General features: G+C 30.5%; 4 protein-coding genes across 7 annotated transcripts in view; 3 read left to right on the top strand and 1 right to left on the bottom strand.

Moving 5' to 3' along the window:
* The first annotated feature begins 2,332 nt into the window (after positions 1-2,332).
* On the top strand, positions 2,333-10,778 carry vret (vreteno). 3 transcript variants are annotated; one of them, XM_018516790.1, is made up of 16 exons: positions 2,454-2,474; positions 2,675-2,856; positions 3,105-3,159; positions 3,363-3,622; positions 3,739-3,912; positions 4,000-4,132; positions 4,277-4,443; positions 5,210-6,661; positions 7,386-7,584; positions 7,664-7,825; positions 8,174-8,288; positions 8,366-8,553; positions 9,035-9,269; positions 9,582-9,751; positions 9,818-10,058; positions 10,479-10,778. In XM_018516790.1, the coding sequence occupies exons 2-16, from the start codon at positions 2,804-2,806 to the stop codon at positions 10,655-10,657; spliced, it is 3,783 nt and encodes a 1,260-aa protein (XP_018372292.1). In that variant the 5' UTR covers positions 2,454-2,474; positions 2,675-2,803; the 3' UTR covers positions 10,658-10,778. The 3 variants fall into 3 exon arrangements, with proteins under 3 accessions (XP_018372294.1, XP_018372292.1, XP_018372293.1); XM_018516791.1 differs by lacking the exon at positions 2,454-2,474 and adding an exon at positions 2,546-2,562; XM_018516792.1 differs by having other exon boundaries at positions 2,333-2,856; positions 8,366-8,448.
* A 977-nt stretch (positions 10,779-11,755) lies between these two features.
* LOC108767025 (oxysterol-binding protein-related protein 11) lies at positions 11,756-12,914 on the top strand. Its single transcript, XM_018516644.1, has 2 exons — positions 11,756-12,326; positions 12,429-12,914. Exons 1-2 carry the CDS (start codon positions 12,095-12,097, stop codon positions 12,779-12,781), a joined length of 585 nt encoding a protein of 194 aa, XP_018372146.1. The 5' UTR covers positions 11,756-12,094; the 3' UTR covers positions 12,782-12,914.
* Positions 12,915-14,474: 1,560 nt separating this feature from the next.
* LOC108767091 (uncharacterized) lies at positions 14,475-17,319 on the top strand. Its single transcript, XM_018516783.1, has 4 exons — positions 14,475-14,752; positions 14,947-15,166; positions 15,533-16,372; positions 17,005-17,319. Exons 1-4 carry the CDS (start codon positions 14,511-14,513, stop codon positions 17,245-17,247), a joined length of 1,545 nt encoding a protein of 514 aa, XP_018372285.1. The 5' UTR covers positions 14,475-14,510; the 3' UTR covers positions 17,248-17,319.
* A 1,265-nt stretch (positions 17,320-18,584) lies between these two features.
* Positions 18,585-19,897, bottom strand: part of p53 (transcription factor p53) — a 5,204-nt gene continuing 3,891 nt past the window's right edge. For both annotated transcript variants that reach the window (XM_018516784.1, XM_018516785.1), the window contains exon 3: positions 18,585-19,331. In XM_018516784.1, coding sequence (XP_018372286.1) covers positions 18,612-19,331 — 720 coding nt within the window. In that variant the 3' untranslated portion in view covers positions 18,585-18,611. The remainder of the gene's footprint in view (positions 19,332-19,897) is intronic.

The following is a 19,897-nucleotide window of genomic DNA, read 5'->3' as shown; positions in this document are numbered from 1 at the left end:
TATTCCATAATCCCTGCTTTTACCCTACTTTCAACTTTTTGGAACAAATTTTTCATTTTGGAAAATAAAGGACCCCGCACAAATCTTATGGAAATTGAATTTCGGTCGAATTGCTTGAAAATTTTATATGTTGTAGATCTTATCGTCCTGATAAAAAGTCTCCACGGGCATGATCTCCTGTAATCTGTAACGAACCGTTTGATCTCTACGAGGCATTATTTTTCAAAACGGTCTAATACTACAATATCTTATTTTCAACGAGTATGGTGCATTTCTACATTATTATTTGCTCTTTCTGTGTATATTTTTAAGTAAAAAAATTACAAAAATAATATTGATTTAATTGTTTCTCATAAAAAAGCTATAAGGATGTTGAAGTCGATAACTTGATTTTTAAGATTTAAATCAACGCTGTGTTGCTTCACGTCTGGAGCGCGGAATTTTTGGAACGATTACGGGAGGCGCACACGAAGAACCGCTGCGCGCTTTGTTTACATTGAATAAACCGTGTACCAGTCGAAATATTGCTATCTTATTTCAGTGAACATCCGGCTTGTACGCAGCGAATCTTTGTACGAGATCATGCTTGAACTCTGCGACCTATTAATTCTTTTTAGAGTTATTTTTTACAACAGTTGTTTTCATAACTACTCATACTATTAGTTCTTATCGGTTAAATATTTATTTCTTGTAAAAAAATTATATTTTTTTAATAATAAAAATTCATTTTTTTATCGAATCTTGTAATACAAAACTTACAATAATCGAAAGTACCCCGATTTATGAGAAACAATCAGGTGAATATTATCCTTATAACTTTTTATTTAAAAATATACATAGAAAGTGCAAATAATGACGTAGAAATGCACCGTACACGTTGAAAATAAGAAATTGTAGTATTAGTCCATTTCGAAAATTGATGCCTCGTGAAGGTCAAACGGTTCATTACAGGGAGTCGTGCCTGTGGAGACTTTTATCGGAACGACAAGATCTACAACATATCAAATTTTTCAAGCAATTCGACCGAAATTCAATTTGCATAAGATTTGTGCAGAGTCCTTTAGTATATAATTTGTGTAATATAAATAGTATTTAATTCAGCGAACTTGATGCTAGATCTGTTCTTTATTCCTGCATTGGTGCACATGGCCAATTGCAGTCGAGTGCGGGGAGAATAATCGATTGTGATTCGTCCATTTCTTATGGCTTAAGGTTTAAAAATCTATTGTAAATCCAGACTAAAAGGAAAGCAGTCTATATTTGTTTCACTTCAACTTATTGCATTGAGTGCATCAATTCAGATAGCGCAGGAATGAAGAACAGATCTCATATAACCATGGGCGAGTTTATTAATTCATCGATTAATCAATCGCATTGTGCGCAAATGTAATTTTGTTCCGTAAAAGCTGCATTTGCGCATAATGGTGCGTCCACAATAGAAGGAATAAGGAATTAAAAGTAAGGAATAAGGATTCCAACCTATCAGAAACCATATATTTCGGTGTATCCGACATCTGATAGGTTGAAATCTTTATTCCTAATTCCTTATTCCTTCTATTGTGGTTGCTCCTTAATGCGATTAATGAATTAAAAAAACTCCCTATATCATATTGAAAAATTACTAATACCACCAACGAAATACTATGGCCGTAGTCCGATTCATGCTGACAAGGCTCATGAGCATCATTTGTCTTCGTTTAACATTTGACAAACAACAAGAAGAATAAAGTGATTTTTAAACGTTGTGGGTGGCACCCAGTTGGACACGGCTCAATTGAACACGAGCCGCTCACAGCGCTTGAAACTACAAAGCTCCTAAGCACCGGTCGCTGTGATTGGTGGTGTCCAATCGAGCCGTGATCAATCGGGATCACCCCATAAGTTATACATTAAAAAATTTTTGTCGCATGTTTAAAATTTTTCCTCTAATACTCTAATCCAATATTAAGAGAAAATTATACTAGTATAAAGTTTTAAATATGTACTAATTTTATTGGTTATCAAAGACTTAAATAAACTTATAGAATCTTAATAAACTAGATATATTAAATAATGATGTATTTAATTTGAAAATAATAACTTTGTATTATCACTTACTCGTCACTTAAATTTTAACCGGCCCGCGAACTTCCATAAGCACCGACCGTCTTCAATAGTATCTCGTCGGTACTAAGCGCTTATTGGACTACAGCCACCACGTCAAAAATGGCGGTCGAAATAACCAATGGGAAAGTTGACGGTGTATTAGCTCAGATAAAAGGATGCACTTCTTCGGCATATTTAGGCTGGGTTCGGGGCGTTCGGGCCCGTTCGGGGAGACGCTATTTGTGTCATTCTATCTTCATCCATTAAACGTGAAACAAGGATAGTATGGCACAAATGGCGTTGATAGCGCCCTCCCCGAACGCAGTCGTAGAGTGATCTAGAGCTTTGTGCTCTAAGCTGCTTTTTCTCTGGACCAAACCAACACAACCGTTTGTTGCTTTTCGCTATCTTGGAAGATTCCGATTCGTCCATTCAAATTGTCTTTTTTTCGCGTTTTTCTTTCACGGACAAAAACGTGTGCGCTGCCTTACAACTTTTTTTTATTTACGTTCTTTCTATGTGTTTATCTACAATACATATTTTTGACTTTCTGACTATTACGTTGTGTGTTAACGTGCCGCTTTTGCAGGTCAATCAGTGTCCTTTATTGTTTATTCCACGGCTTTGTGCGTGATAAAACTGATGAATTACATCCTCCAATCATTAAAAATTTGATCGTTTGCAACTTCGCAAGCGTGAAATTAGTAACGTGTGTAATATGGCGTACCATGATGCTCATATGGACGCCGAGCAAATGCCGGGTGTTGATCGGTAAGAACAAAAAAAAGCGTATATTAGATAAATGAATCTGCTTGGAATGATGCATTGCATAGTAAAAAAGACCTTTATATTAAATATTTGTGTAACATACATACTTATTTGTGTAACTTGAGGGGTATCAGTAAATTATATACGTATCTCTGAAATTATAAATTGGTTTCATGTAATATCTTTAGAACGATATCCTAATGATCATTTATATCTTGTACATAGTTTTTTATATTTTACATTATTTACAGAATGGATGCCGAATATACGATATATGTGACGAATTTGCCAATAGAATTAAATGAGGTAACATCTATTAATTTATTGAATTATAAATTATAATTATTGGGACGTTTTATTAAAACAATTTTTGAATTGGTTTTTTTATATAAATTGTACATTATATACATATATATATATATAGGTTATAACTTTGCAAATCAATATTGTATATCCATAATGAGATTGTGAGATATCTTTATTTAACATGAATTCTAATAATTTTTAAGGATGGTATCAGAGATATTTTTAGTCAGTATGGCAAAATTAAGGAAATGTTCCATCCTCGTTGTGCCACATGGACCTATGTTACATATGGAACATTTCGTGAAGCTGAATTTGCTATGCGAGAACTACATGAAAAGAAACCATTATGCCTGAAAGTGGCATTAGCAAAGGAGAGATCTAAAAGAGAAGAAGTACATTTTGAAAAAACGAAGGTGATAGATACTGCAGATTCACCGCCGCCTATTCACAATGATACAAAATAGTAAGCATAATCATTGTTGGTTATTGAAATGTTAACATAATAATTATAGAAGGGTATATCTTTACATATTTAGTATGAGAGAGTAATTGGATAATTTATGATATATATTATTTTAGTCAGAATATGGGCCAACCAATGCATCCATTCCATAAGCATGTAATGCCACATATAACAATACCATATAGTAGTTTTTCAAACTACGAATCATCACCTTTGCCTTCATGTTCACAAACACATGGTATCTATGAGCTCGAGGATCCTTACATGAGTACTAATAAATTGTGGACAAGGTTAAATAAATACAATTATTTACATTAAATAATTGTTTAAACTATTGTATTTTATATATATATATATATTTTTTTTTTTCATTTCAGAGGTATAATAACTGTTACGCCAGATGGAAAAAGACGTGTTTCTCTTGGACGTGGTTATACACTGTATGAATATCCAGAACCGCATCCTAAGGTTGAAGAATATATTTCACACATACATGAACAACGAAAGAATGTATGAAATTATAAAAAAATATATAATTAATATAAAATTAATATAAAAATTTGAAAAATTATGTTATATGTTTATACAATTAATAATGTAATCTGCTGTTAAAGAATTAATCAACTGTTACAACTGTTACTGTTTGTTATACAGGGATTATATGAATATTCCAAAGACAAATTTAAGAATGAAGTGCAGAACTGTTCTGTTTGTTCTACAAAGACGACAAAACATTGTGAAAAATGCCGTACATATTATTGTAGCAAAGCTTGCCAATTGGAGGATTGGCCACAGCATCAGGCTGAATGTGAACGTATTCCGTAATTATATTTATATATATATACACATATATATTTATATTAAACTTATATATTTATAAGCTTAGATGATTATATATGATTATATATATTTATAAACTTAGATGATTATATATGATTATATATATTTATAAACTTAAACTTATATACTTAAATTTATGCAATAAAATAATAAATTTTTTCATAAATGGGAAGAAACATACAGCTACATACACAAGAAGTTTTTTGCCAAAGTCATATATTTCAAATTAAAAATATAAACGTTTCGGTCAAGTCTTGGCCATCATCAGTACAATAAACAAATGCGAGATGTTAAATAATAGAATGCCAATTAAGATGTCGAAGTGAAGTTCATATCCGAAAATTATCCTGCTTCCTCGATCTTTTTGACATATGAGATTAAATCTTATTTCTTGATCGCCGTATGTTAGCCACGGAATTGTGGCAAATTCTGACGAACAAATTTATGTAAGTTATTATCTGTATGCTCCTTCCCATTTATGTTTTATGTTATTGAGCTACCTGTGATAACTATTGTTAAATAAATTTTTTACACATACAAATCTCCTTATCCATATTTTTCTATGTTAGTTTTAAAAATAGGTTTTTTTGTATATTGATACGTTTTTATTATCATCAAGTAGCGTATTAAAGCAGATAAACTATATATATGTTAAAAATCATATTTATTTTGATCCATTCTGTTAATTGTAACAAATTCAAATTATACATTTTCTTAGTTATATTTTATTTATACATTTTTTTACAGGGCATTAGTGGAAGAAATTAATGATATATCATCTTTGCAAATTAATCAAGATGCAAATCAAATAAAAATGACAACCTCAAATGTTGATAAACTGGCTAAATCTGGTGATGTGAAATTGCGACGGCCTAATACGTTTAATGCGATGCAAGTTGATTATTCGAATAATACGAGTGAAAATATCAATGAGCATGAAAGTAATATAGAAGCTACTCATATGTCTATCAACAATATTAAGGATAAACACAAATCTGCATCTCAACGTGTTAATAATATTAATGACTCTCAAACTAAAATGGTAGATCAACCTGTAGTAAATGCCACAAATACTAAAGAATTTTCTCAGCATCGATTGCGCGGACATAATAATACTAACGAGAGTATTGATCAGTCGAAAAACAATAATGGATGCTCCCCAACATCTAGCTTTGGCCGAAATCAATATAGCCGTAATTATCAAAACAATTCAAAAAAGCCCAGTCTTAAAGAAAGACATGATAATAATAGCAATGTAAGAGATAAAACTTACAATAATGGTAGAAATGATTCTCAAAGGAATAGCTTCCAAAGTGACAAAGGCTCTGCCGATTATAATGGCAAAGAAAATACCAATAGACAAGGAAGTATTTCCAGTAATAGTTCGGTGAACAACGATTTAGCTTTTTACAAGGATACACAGTTGTCAAAAACAAAATTTATAACTGTGGAAGTTATAATACCATTAGATAATAATGAATATTGGATATATAAATTAGAGGATACAGATGCACGTACGGACTTAATGACGAAATTACAAGATATCGCAACAAAATCACGTCATATGCAGCCAGTTATTGGTGAAGTTTACGGCGTTTTATATGAAAGTGTTTGGCAAAGAGCTATGGTAGCATCTCTGAATCCTACTAAGGTCCACTTTATTGACTTTGGTAACTATGAGATACTAGGAAAAAGTAGTGAGATCAAAGATATTGGTGACCTGATCAAATTTCCTAAGTTTGCTAGAAAAATTCGTTTGATGCAAGGCACAAGTAATAAATATAAAATTCTACAGCGAGGCGAGAAGATTTCTGTTAGAATGTTGACTTTAAATTCTGAGAAAACAATAATAGTAGAAGTTGAAGAGCAATCTATTGCAAAAAATTTATCTTCATCTACAGAAAGTGTTTCAAATGGTACAAAAAAAAAGTTATTACCACAAAAGGATATTAAGGTATCACCAAATAAAAGTACAAATGCTTCCACGATTCAAATACCTAGCGTCTTAGATGCTTTGGCTGATTTGACACAAAATAGTTCAAAGTTGCAAATTGACGGTTTTATACAATTATTTGAATCCACGCAAAAGAACGTTTACAGCGTAACTTTGCTTCCACAAGTTTTCAGTACTGAAGTAACGATGATCTTTGAAGATATACAAGAAGAATGTTCAAAAATACAAATACCTGCAGATTACAAGTACGTATATGCATAAAATTTATAAGTATAAATTTTTTAACATTTGCTGAATATCATTAAGCATAGATTGGAATAAATATATAGGGTATTTTACTTGTCTTTATTATTTATTCTCTGTATTCACATTGTGGTCTTACAGCATTTTGTTTATTTCATGTACCTTTAACAAATGTTTTCTTATACATATGTACTTGTTATTGCGACAAAATATCACAGCCTTACTAGTCAAATTGGTTAAGACAATATCTGTCACGAGGAGATCCATGTTGGTATCCTGGCTAAGATGATTTTTTTTCATAATAAATTCACAGCTTTTTAAGATTCTAATTAACATCAGATTATTTACAGTTTTTTTCATGATGCTTGCTAACATCAGTCTTATCGAATTACTTTTAATTTAATTTGTCATATTACTGCCTCAGTTTGATTTAAGATTGCGTTTAAAGATTGTTAATGAGATTTCGGTGCGTAGTTGCAGAACTAAATATGTATATAAATTCATACCGAAATATTTCAGCATTAAGGGGCCGGCATTCATTCATAGTCCATTCTTATTTCAAGATCGTCTTAAGTAATGTTTTACGATGTTAATAAGATCCTCTGATTGGCTTATATCTTAGGACTTAAGACGGTCTGAAATATAAGAATCGACTATGAATACTGGCCTAAGATCCAGTTCAAACTGATAATGCTTTTTCGTTACTTGAAGTATTTTATTTTTTAGACCAAAAGCAGGAGAATTGGTTTGCGGTTACAAGGAATGCTGGTACAGAGGATATATTTCGACGTATCCCGATTCCATTTTTGCAATAGACGAGGCAAGAATTCTTCAAGTAAATGAAATTGTACCATGTCCCAAAAAGTATTTGGATATTTGTGCCTTTGGAGTAATGTGCGAAATAAATAATTCTACTGTCTTGAAAGTAGGTACCTTTGAAGTATTTTGTCTATTGATACAAGTTATAGATACAGATACAGATTTTTATTTTGTTATGTTACAAGATGGAGCACAATTACGAGTTTACATCAATTATAAATGAGAATAGCAACAAACAAAAAAGTCTCGAAATTCAAATATATGTAAATTCTGAAGTGGTACAGGCTGTACTGAGGACCTGGAAACTGACAAATTTATCAAATTTTGAGTTAAAGAGTGGATCTAAGGTATAATATCACTTATTTACTACAACATAATACAATTAAAAAAAAAGTTTTTCAGAAAATAAATTCGAATATTTTAAATTATTAAATTTAAAATGCAATTAATAATGTAAAAACTAATTGTAGAATAAAAGTATGTACTTCTACATGTTTTTTTTTTAAATGTTCCTCTCTCTGTTTCTTTTTTACGAATAATGTGTAAAAGTGATTTTTTTATTGTAATTTTCTAATTTTTTAATTTTGTTTTTAATTATGTTGTAGCAAATAAACGATAACATATCAATATATTTATTGCTTTATTATTACTTTATTATTGATTGAAGTTTCATTGTTTCTGTTGATTGATTTTAGATATGTCTTACAAGTTACCGAAATCATTATTGTATGTTTGCACGCTCTTTAGAAGAAGCGGATGTAGAATATTATAATAATGTTATGCAATCTGTTGCACAATATGCACAAACAGGTAAAATAACTGAATAATATAATGAGATAAATTGACAATTATATAAAGAATTGCAAATTATTTTTTTCACTTTGCAGCACCATACCTAACCGAACCTCCACCTGATAAAGAAGTAGTGATTGCGCCATTCGAAGAAGATGGTAACAGTTACCGTGCAATGGTACTTAAGACACAGAATAATAAAGCTCAGATAGTATATATTGATTTCGGTAACCTAACTGAAATTGACATAAAAGATCTTAAAGTCATGCCATATCATTCACAGGTACTGATGTGCATATTAAGACGATAAAAACATTGTTTATAAAACTGAAATATATTTGAAAAAAATTTATATGTAGTAGATATTATTAAACGTTAAAATTCACTTTGACCAAAAATATATATAGGATTATTTAATTTCAATTTCAATTTTAATTTATTTGTGCATTAATTACAAAATAAACAAATAACATAGCAATTATAGAATTTGACGGGAAAAATTAAAAGTATAGGTGCACAAAATGGTAAGACATCAGCAAAATCTGCTACTCTAATCAGAAAAAAGAGTAGATAATTAACATTTGTAAAAACGCAAAAGCGAAACATAAAATTAACAATATGATATAAAAGTTGGATTAAAGAATATAAAATGCAACATAACATAATGTAACATATATTTAAGATATAATATGAAAATTGATTATTTCCATTAATTAAAAAAATACATGTTAATTTGTATATCAAAGTCTATATGCTTGTTATAGCAACAAAGCTGTGCGATAAAAGTAATCTTAAAAGATGTACCTCGTGACATACCCATGAATCAAGAAGTTGACATGTATCTTCGCCATATATCAGGTACAGAAATGCCTCTAATATGTACATTCGAGGGTTTATCCAAGGATGGAGTTCGTTTGACGATTGCCGACACAGGAGAATGTATTAATGATAAAATAAATCAGCTGTTAATCCCAGGATGGAAACAAGCAAATAATAATGGTAATTAATCACAAATTATAATATTTTTAGAAAATAATGTAATATTTCTCATCACAATTTATACAAAGAATTTCAATACATTACGTTGCTACTTAATTATCTTTCAATAGTAATTCCCTTAATGTAAGAAACCCTTAAAAATTTTAACATGCAAGATAATTTTTATTTAATAAAAAATTCGTCGATGTATTATATCTTTCTTTGTACTTCAAGTACATTGATCATTTTGTTATATGTATATATATTGCCATATATTCGTAATATATGTATATTTTGTTTTATAAAGAACTGCAAATTTATAATTTTGTACAGATAACACATGCTATATGTTCAACGACATCAAAATAGCAAGTTTAGGACGTGTGGGTGATACAGTAAATGCACTGGTAGTATATGCAGTGAAGGAGGATGTAACATCATACATGATTGGTCCTGAAGATTTTGAATTAATGACCCATATCTTCGAAGTGATGCCGGCAATGGTAAATGAAATGTTATTACGAAGTGTTTATTATCACACAATAATGTATAATCTTATTTTATTGTAGTTGAAAGAGTATTGTGAAAAAATGGAGTATTATATTCCGAGAACGCAAGAATTATGTTTGGCATTGTACGATGGGAGTTGGTATCGAGCAGTCTGTCTCAATCCTAAGGAATCACAAAGGACAGCTCAAATTTTTTTTATTGATTATGGGAATGTAGAATTAGTAGAGCATAAAGATATAAGATTAATGCCCAAAGACTTTATTTTACCTCAAGCATTTGCGAATATGTGTAATCTTGTCAGTGAGTATCAAAGTTGTTAATAAAGATGGAATTACATGTTATTTGATTTCTTGAATGACAAGCATGCATGTAGACATGCCTGATGTATGCTACAATTTGTTTATATATTAAGTGCTGCATACTGATATATATTGCACTTTAATAATATTTTTGTGTAAATTTTTTATAATTTCTAATTAATGCGAGTTTCGCGTCGATTACTTTATAGCTTATTTCCTTGCATGAACTAATCAAAAGAAATAATTGCTAATTTCATAGTTATTTATCAAACGTCAGACTATGCATTAAAGCAAGCATATCAACATGCATGTATGCACACGTGCATGCTTGCTTATCATTTAAGAAATTGAACATCATATGATTCCATCTTAATTTAAAGGTAATTCTTATATTCAAATTTATCTATTGTTTGTGTTACAGATTTAGCACCAGTCGACCGTAATGGACAGCATTCGGAAGCGGTACAGAAGAAATTAAAGGAGTTAATAACGGAAAATTCATTCATCAAAATTAAAATTGTCGAATACTCTGAAGATGGCTGTTATAAAATCGAAGTACCAGACGTTCATGACATGCTAATTAAACACAGTCTCGTGTAGTCTTCGTAAAAATTTTAATTTGCGTATTTGATAGATTATGTGATCTTGTGTAGAATTAAGATAATTTTTGATCTTAAAGATTTTTGATCTTAAAGACTGCGTTGTCACTTATATATTTTAAATAGTGGACATAATTATGTATTTGATTATTACTTTTAACTTACATGACTCTTTTTATTTGATGTTTCAGTCTACTGTTATCATATTTTGTTTTTCGAGAACTAGTTTTATTTCCATGTTTAGTTTATACTTGCGAAGACGTTTTTTTGCTATGAATATTTAAGTTTAAAATAGAGACTGTATTTTTCTTAATAAAAAAATCGAAGCATATCAGTTTCTCATAATATTGTTTTTTTCATATATATTTATTAACGATTTTAATTATTTAAAAAAATTATTTTTTCTTGAGCAATTTGAGCTACTTTTATGTATTTTATATAAAAGATTATATCTCATTTTTTTTTTATTACATATCGCATATCGTAATATTGTAAATGATAATAATAACCTTTACCGTACTAATATGGGTAACTAGTGACCGAGCAATTCCTATTCGTGCAAGTTTCTTTGAGTCTTTCGGTAATTATAAATTATATACTACATTTTATTATTTTCCAAAATAGTCAATATTTATTCTAGAAAGTTGAAAGTATGTTGGTAAATTTTTAGCGATTTTTAAAATTATTTTAAAGAGGTGAAAAAACGAAGAGATTTGAAGTGACCCTTGATGGTATGAATGAGGCACCAAATTGTAGATGGTACGGTAAGGGATAATAATATATATTATTTTATGTATACATAAATAATGTAACATCATTGGGCAAGTTCTAGCCGGCAAAGTGGCTGGACATGCTTGCCGAGCGAATGAGTATAAAATGGTTGAGTTCAAAACGTCAAAGTGGCTAGGCATGCTTACCAAGTGATTGAATATGATTGGTTGGATCTATAAGTAACAAACCAATTATGTTCATTTACTCGACGAGCAGACTAGCCGCTTTGTCAACTTGAACGCGCCCATTGATTTTTACCTGTGAATCCAACCAATCATGTTTAATTGCTCGATGGGCAGACCTAGTACCTACTTACTTAAATGATTCGTATAAATAAACGAATTTTATGGAAATATTGGACTATTCGTAAGATTAAAGTATCGAGCTGGTCACAAGTGAAACGATAGAATATGTAAATTGCTGCGTATTTACAGTTATGGTGTCTTCTTCCATGGTTTCACCATACACAGCGTGACAATGGATTGCAATAGATGACGGAATCTTTAATCTTTTTCTTTTTTTTTTTTTTTTTTTACGATAACCTAACCTCTCTCTAGATAGCGACTGACCGAGCACGATCGCTTTAACTCAAATGACATATCTCGCGCGAAAGTCCTGCTGTTCATCAAGTAAAAGGCTTCCAATTAAAAAGCGAGAGTGATAAACAATGAACGTGCAAACGAGACACCCTTACGAGGGTTTGCTACACAAATATACGAATGCCATGAAGGGCTGGCAATACCGTTGGTTTATCTTGAGTCCAGAGACCGGCGAGCTGCATTACTTTCTCAGCGAGTCTGAGAAGAATCAGAGGCCACGGTGTTCGATTTATCTAGCAGGAGCTGTAATAGCCCCCAGTGACGAAGATTCTAACACATTCACCGTCAATTCTGCTACTGGTATATATCTGATTAAATCAAATCATTGCTGATTGTTTTTCTTATAATAAATATAGATGTTTGATTTAATCTGACTATTAAGTTTTCGCGATATCTTTTCAGGTGACATGATCAAACTACGAGCCACAGATGCACGAGCACGCCAGGAATGGGTGGATAAGTTACGAGCAGTCACAGAAATGTATACTAGGGCGATAGCCAGCAGCCATCCTCCATTGCCACCACGAGAACATTCTGGGAATTCGAGTAGGAATCCTGTTGTTAAGCTGGAAGTATTAGATGCCTTTGCCAATTGCCAGGAACAATTGAGAAAGGTGGAGAAGCACAATCTTGCTCTAGCACAATCTATTGAAAATTCGGATTTGCATCTGGACTCTGATCTCTTAGTTCTCAAAGCTATGGCGCATACCACTTTGCATACACTGAGCCAATGTCTTAACATATTATATCAGTAGGAAGTTAATCATCTATTTTTATGCTTGTCAATATTGTGAGATTTTTATACCTGCGAATATGTAAGATTATCTTCTCTGTCATGCAACATCCATACTATTTTATTTTAAACAATTATGTACTTATCTATAATTAGAACTGACTTTAGACGTAAACAATTAAAAATGAGATTGATACCTCTTGCTATTATACAAGTATCTATTTTTTAATAATTGTTATAAATAATTGATTTTAAATAATTAGTTAATTTTTATAAAACAAGGTTATTTTTTATTGTAAATAGAATGTTAATGGTTAGTAGGCCTTTATGCTATTTCCATTCGATCATAGAGGAAATACAGTTTTTTAATTTGTCCCATTGAAAATAAAAACCAAAGGTACATTGTCTCATTAAATTTTAATAGTAGATTCTTTGAATGTTGAGTTGATCTTATTACATTATGTAATAAAGACGAGAATTTTTTCACTTATTGTATATTTTTTATGTTAAAATTTTTCTACACTTGATCTTCCTGCAATTGTGTCATGAGTTATATAATATAAATACATTTTTCTCTACAATGTATATAAAACCAATTGCCGTTTTGTTTGCCATTTTAATCTAGGCCTGCTAATGACAATCTCGGTGTATGTTCTTCCAATGTAACAATACCATATAATCGAGAATGTAAGATACATATTACGTATTGTATTAAAACGTACAAAGCATTATGTTTTTTTATGTCATAGTCAAAGTGTTAATTTTAGTAAATGTATACCTTGACTACAGTAGACTACAGTAAGTGTATACATTTGGGGCCGATTGTTCCACCTTTTGGTAAATTTTACCTGTGAGATAAATCTGGTAATCTGCGGATGTGATTGGGTAATCTTGCTACTTATCCAACAGGTAAAATTTACCAAAAAGATGAAACAACCGGTCTTTATTGAGTTAACGCTTTGGCTGTAACATCTGTCAGTATATATGTGTGTACATATATATATATATATATATGTGTGTATGTATATATACCATACATATATATTAAGCAGAATAATACATTCCCTTATATTTTATTTACTTCAAATGAAAACTAATACAAAATATGTTATTTATTTATGCGTTATAACAAAATGTAAACATTGCGTAATACGTTTATATTAATACGATCACGAATTAGTATGGCATCGTTTAATTTTGGCCATTGTAAAGTATTAAGAATCTTAATTAATTAAAGTATTACTCCATTTTCATATTATAAAGACTGCTAAGTATGTATATATTATATAAATTAGAATATAATGTATAGCTGTACGAAATGCAATTTTCATTGAAAATATTTCCGAAACATTGTATTGATGTGTATTAGAATAAAAAAGGAAAACGATGTGCGTCTCATCGTAATATGACGTAAGATTCAATGTCAAGAATGTGTAAATGGGTGAAGGTAAACAAGTAAGTGACTTTTCTCTTTCGCTAAGAGATCAGACACGACTCAATGCTTCCACAGCAGTACTGCTCTTGTTCAAAGTACTTTGAAGATCAAAATGAATTGACACGTATTGAGCGATAAAGTCCATGAATAAATTGCGAATGTTTATTCGAATTTATTCGAATGTTATACTCTGTTATTAAGAAAAATTCATATGGTTGAAAGTGAAAGTGAAGAATGTTATGTAAAATAACTTACTCTTTATACATATATATATAGTATTAATAAAACAAATAATAATAATAAAGTGCGAAAAAACATGTCGCATTTTTCGTATCCTGAAATTTTGGCGGAAGCGGCAGGCGTGAGAATCGTTACGTCTCTACCCAAAGAAGATTTACTTCCGCCAGGAAAAATGGTTCTTAAAATGCGGAAAGGCAATGTGGAATCATATATACATGGTAAATCTTATGGATTTCATTTGACCAAATCAAAATGGGATCCGTATCCGTGGGTCGGCTATGTCGAAAATAATACTCCTGCTGACTTAGCAGGATTAAGGTGAGTTTTACCCGATTTTAAAAATTACTGAGTACATCGCATAGATACAAAAGTTGAAAATGTATATATATTTTTTTAAGTTATACATATATTGATATAACACGTAATTTTATATATTAAATCAAGTATAAGTATATTTTTGCGTAAATTAATTTCACACATAAATTGTTTTCTTATTATGCTCCATCACTTAGAGCGGGTGATTGTTTATTGAGCATTGACGACATCGATTTATTGGGGCTAAAGATCAAGGACGTTGCTACTTTAATTCATAATGAGGAAGATGTGCGAGATTTAAATTTTTTTATTTGGAGATACACGCATCAAAAAGAGGAACAGAATGATAGTGGGCTAGCTCTGAAGGGTCCACTTCCAAATGTAGCCAGAAATCTTGCAAATGCATTATCAGGAACGGTGCGCATGCACATTTTACAACTCACAAAATATAGAGTCACTTTTATTTTTTTCTTATTTTTATAGATCATTTATTAAATGAGCGGATCGTGTTAATAATCATTTATTTTTTATATTATTCATTGAATTCTTATTATTAGTCTTCTATCATTAACAACGCACAATTAATCATTAACTGGTCAATCTATTATTAAATCCAAGAAACTAATATTATAAAATTAAACTATAAGCTACAATTACATAAACATAATTTTTTCCCTCCATACCAGTGTAACATAATTAAATATTTTAAATACTAATTAAAAATAAAATTTTTTTTTTCGAATGAAGCATCAAGGATGTGTTTGTCATAATTTTCTTTTTTAGGTCCGTGCCTTGGAATGCCCAATTTGCTTAGAAAGCGCTGCGCCTCCAGTCTCACAATGTGTTCATGGTCATATTCTGTGCGTCGTCTGCAGGCCGAAAACGACGCGTTGTCCGGTCTGTAGAGTCCGGCTTGGCCAAGGCCGATGTCTTCTAGCAGATAAATTGCATAGAGCACTTCGCGATGCCTTTAACATGGATAACGACGAGAAAATAGACAAAACATCTATTATAACCGATCGTTGTAACTTACGTGATCAATTGTTTGGTAAAACTAGCAAGAAGCGAGAGACTCCAATTATAAATCAGTCAAAGAACAACTGTACTGCTTCGAAACCGAGACAATTCTTATTAGCTAGATTGTTGCTCGGGGACAGAGAGAAAGCCGCCTCCGTGGATAATCTAATACGAGTATCTGACATGTCGGAAGAAACCGTGGCGATTCCTAATGGAGATGTTAACAGTTTACGCGTGCGATTGAATGATCGCACTAAATCAGCCAGTACCGGCGAATTGTCGAAGGACAGCGAAGCTCGCATTAATGACTCTTCGCAAATTGTTGAATCATCTGCAGCGAATGCTAGTCAGCAATCGCTAAGTTTACCTGAGACACCAATTTGGGGTGGCTCCACGGATTCTGTGTCTTGTATACAGCTGATATGTCCGCTTTTGCAATCTTGTACAGAAGTAGTGATGTCTGACTCTCTGCTGGAACATATCAAGACTCATAAGGTGCCGCAAATTCATTTCTATTCTGGAAGCGCAAGAATTCCTCTTCCGCTTCCTTTCGGACGCGACGCTCTTTACATATTCCATCATGGAAGCAACATGTTTTTCTTTCAGGTATAACATATTTATCTTTAACAAAACAATTCAAAGTTCGTATCATTTCGTTGTTTCAATTATATTGTACGTAAGTATCTAATTATATTGATATGGAGAAAGTATTTATTACTTCTAATGATTCTTTTATTTGGATTAAATATTTATTTGAATGTATATAAAATTTACCGTATACTTTATCCAATACAATCAATTACAATTTGATTCATCTTAATGTTAATTAAAAATATTCGTATATATTGGTATCGTAATTATATATATATATATATACGATGGAAATAGAAAAAATTTTATATACTCTTTTAGGATACATACATATTAAAATTTAGATAGTCATTTTTTAATTCAGAATAAATTATCTTTACAATTTGTGTGTATACGTGTGTATAAAAACGGAACAAGATAGAAAAAGTATTTCGAATGTACGAGATAAAAAAATAAGATATCTGTGTATGTGAATCAAGATTGGATTACTTTATCTAGCATTATTAAATTTGATAATATGAAGTTTTGCAAAGAATTCATATTATATAGTCTATATTTTTATCTTAGAAAATGCTTTATATTACATAGTTCATAGACAAAAATAACTACTTTTGCAGAAATATAAAAATCATATTATTCTTATATAGCATGGAGATGAAATAGCATGGATGACACATCCTGCCAAGATGACGTATTCGAACACATGGGAATGGATATTGCACGCTTGGGGTGACAATGGTACAGAAATACAATTACGAAGACATGTAGCGAGTCTCGAGAATTTTACGACATTATCTTCGCAGCATATTGCCCCATTGCCAAATGCATTATTGTTGAAAACCATTGAAATACAAGTAGAATATGGAGCAAATGATAGATTATATATGTGAAGAGACCGATATATTTGTTATTCTTAACAAATTTATTATTATACATTTAATTAGTGCAAAATGCATATTAAAAGGACATACAAAGAATATACAAAAATTATATAAAAAAGTAACAAAAGTATTTATTTTTCATTGACACAATTTAACATGTGATAATACATAATGTATTAATTATTTCGAATGTAAAGTACGAGGGTTGTTTGAAAAGTTTTGAAGTTAAAATGACTACAATTTTCACAAATATCTTGCAAACGATTGTAGTACCAGAATGGGTTTTAATGAGTAACGCCATTTTCATATTGAGACTCAAAACTTTTCAAACGACCCTCGTATAAGTACTTATTTAAAATCTTAATTAATGAACGTGTACTAACTATTGTATCAGAATATTTCAAAATTTACGAGTCACAACGGAAAATTAAGTTCTAGTAAAACTAAATAATACTAGTTAGGCCGTGTTCCGATATGCACTGCCAGTACTGAAAATCTACAGTTCACGTTACATATACTGTAGATTTTCAGTACTGGCAGTGTATATCAGAATACGCCTTTAGTAAAAATTAAAAAATAATAAAATTATTTAAAATAAAATATATTTAGTCTATAGATATTGCAAAGATATTTACTACGTACAATCGAACATACACATACTTTATTCATTACAATAACATAACAAAACTTGATTTCTGTCAAAGATTTGTTTTATTTCTATCAACGTAGATTAACTTCAATCTCTGTTCAAAATTTACTTCATCTTTTTCTAGTTCTAAAAATTATAAAAAAATGAAAAGTAAGTTGAACCGAGATTAAAGCTTACATTGATGGAAACGGACATTAATATGCACAAGCATTTATAAAATGTATGTACTTATAAAATTTCTTTCCATTTTGTTATTTTACATTACACATTGACATTACAATATGCAAAGCTTAAAATTGAAAAAGAGGAAAGATACTTGTATGTGTTTCCTTGTTAGTTGTTCAAAGACTTTAATTCGCGTATTTTCGAATATTCTGTATAATGTAGGATATCATAGGAGATTTAACTTGGTATTTAAATTTATGCTTAACAAATACCATTTTTTAACTTCATTTTGTAACTCGTAAAAATAGTAGTCATTAATTAAAATGCTATTTTAATACATTTTTAGCATTTAATACATAAACAGAATATGTAAACATTAATTACGAACATCGAAACGTAGTAAAATCACGACATGCACATGCATACTTATAAGATAAAAAATTAATTAGCAAAAATGAAACATTTTCAATAAAAAAAATCTTATCTATTAAAACTTAATCTATTTCTTTTCATTAAATGAAAATTGTCGTGCAAAAACGGGATTTGAAACTTGGAATTATTAATGGTTTAAAGGCACTTTGCGTGATATTTCATCCATATATGGCTTAAAACATTCATGCTGACCAGTTCTCGCTGCTTGACCGGCCATAATATCATATGCATGTTTATAAACTGATAAATAATTTTCTTTGCCGACAATATTTAATTCAACTTTATAAACGTGTGTGTCACAAGACGGTAGCTTTTTTCCCGATGCTAAAAACTCTCGTTTGACAGATCGTTCCAGATCTGCCTCACTTTTTTGTTTGTCGCGTTTGGGACAACTACACAGTTTAATTCCCAATGTTTGGCGAGCTAAAACTTGCTTTCTTTCATCTTCTAAAGTGAATTCTAGCTCAGTATCCCTACGATTCATACCGGATGTACAACTATTTTTGCAAAAAAACTTAAAGCACATTGGAAAATATTGCGAGCCAGGTTCGGGTGTACAAAGCGGTGTTAAGATAGAAAGATGTTCATTTTCTTCTTCGTAGATACTCGCGGCATGATTAACACAATGGACTACATGTTTAATTCTTTTCGGATCCATTGATTGATTAATATAATTGGTCGATGCTATATGATTAGGGCATCGTCTTACTGGATCATTTTTATATTGCTCTAATACAAAAACTAATTTTGTACGCAAAAATAAACCGGATGCAGCTGGTTCCCATGTAAATCGTAAAGGCAGTGTCTTTTCCATTTTTAGAAACACTCTTTTCGATTTTTGAGAGTACTACATGAAAAAAATAAACAGATAAATAAATATATTAAATTATTATAACTATAAAAAAGAATAATACTAAGAATCATACATACTATATGCAACATTATAAAAGTTTGGTTCATAAAATAGTTTAGTTTATATCAACGTTAACAGAAAATCATCACATTTGATACGTAAGATACATTTAGCACCAATTTATCTACTACACAAAAAGCTTACACCTGCGGTATACAATATTTGATTAAATACATTAAGGAGGTTGTGAGGGCATAAAACACATATATTAATATTGACGCTTTAAACAAACTACATACATGTGAAAGTTGTGTTTATAACATTCTGGTTTTATTGAGCAACACATTTTTATAGATTATTTATTTTATTTGTTATTAGTTTTATCGTTATAAATAAAAATTGTTAAAATAAGAAAAATCTAAATGTTTTTATATAAATATATTAAGTACTAAATATGACTTATGCAAAGTTTCATTGAGATTCACCATTAGTTTATAACAAATAACAAATTTTATTTATTTACTGAACAATTAATGTCTGCATCTCAAGGTAACTTTACA

The sequence above is a fragment of the Trachymyrmex cornetzi genome, unplaced genomic scaffold (genome assembly GCF_001594075.2).
Source record: "Trachymyrmex cornetzi isolate Tcor2-1 unplaced genomic scaffold, Tcor1.1 scaffold646, whole genome shotgun sequence".
Taxonomy (NCBI): domain Eukaryota; kingdom Metazoa; phylum Arthropoda; class Insecta; order Hymenoptera; family Formicidae; genus Trachymyrmex; species Trachymyrmex cornetzi.
The sequence above is the reverse complement of the archived record's forward strand: the minus strand, read 5'-3'. Positions and strand labels throughout refer to the sequence as shown.

Coding starts and splice junctions, on each gene's coding strand:
- vret (XM_018516790.1), top strand. CDS start 2,804: ATGGCGTACCATGATGCTCATATGGACGCCGAGCAAATGCCGGGTGTT. Junction 2,857..3,104: donor CAAATGCCGGGTGTTGATCG/GTAAGAACAAAA, acceptor CATTATTTACAG/AATGGATGCCGAATATACGA. Junction 7,826..8,173: donor AGTTAAAGAGTGGATCTAAG/GTATAATATCAC, acceptor GATTGATTTTAG/ATATGTCTTACAAGTTACCG.
- LOC108767091 (XM_018516783.1), top strand. CDS start 14,511: ATGTCGCATTTTTCGTATCCTGAAATTTTGGCGGAAGCGGCAGGCGTG. Junction 14,753..14,946: donor GCTGACTTAGCAGGATTAAG/GTGAGTTTTACC, acceptor TCCATCACTTAG/AGCGGGTGATTGTTTATTGA. Junction 15,167..15,532: donor CAAATGCATTATCAGGAACG/GTGCGCATGCAC, acceptor TTTCTTTTTTAG/GTCCGTGCCTTGGAATGCCC.
- LOC108767025 (XM_018516644.1), top strand. CDS start 12,095: ATGAACGTGCAAACGAGACACCCTTACGAGGGTTTGCTACACAAATAT. Junction 12,327..12,428: donor CACCGTCAATTCTGCTACTG/GTATATATCTGA, acceptor ATATCTTTTCAG/GTGACATGATCAAACTACGA.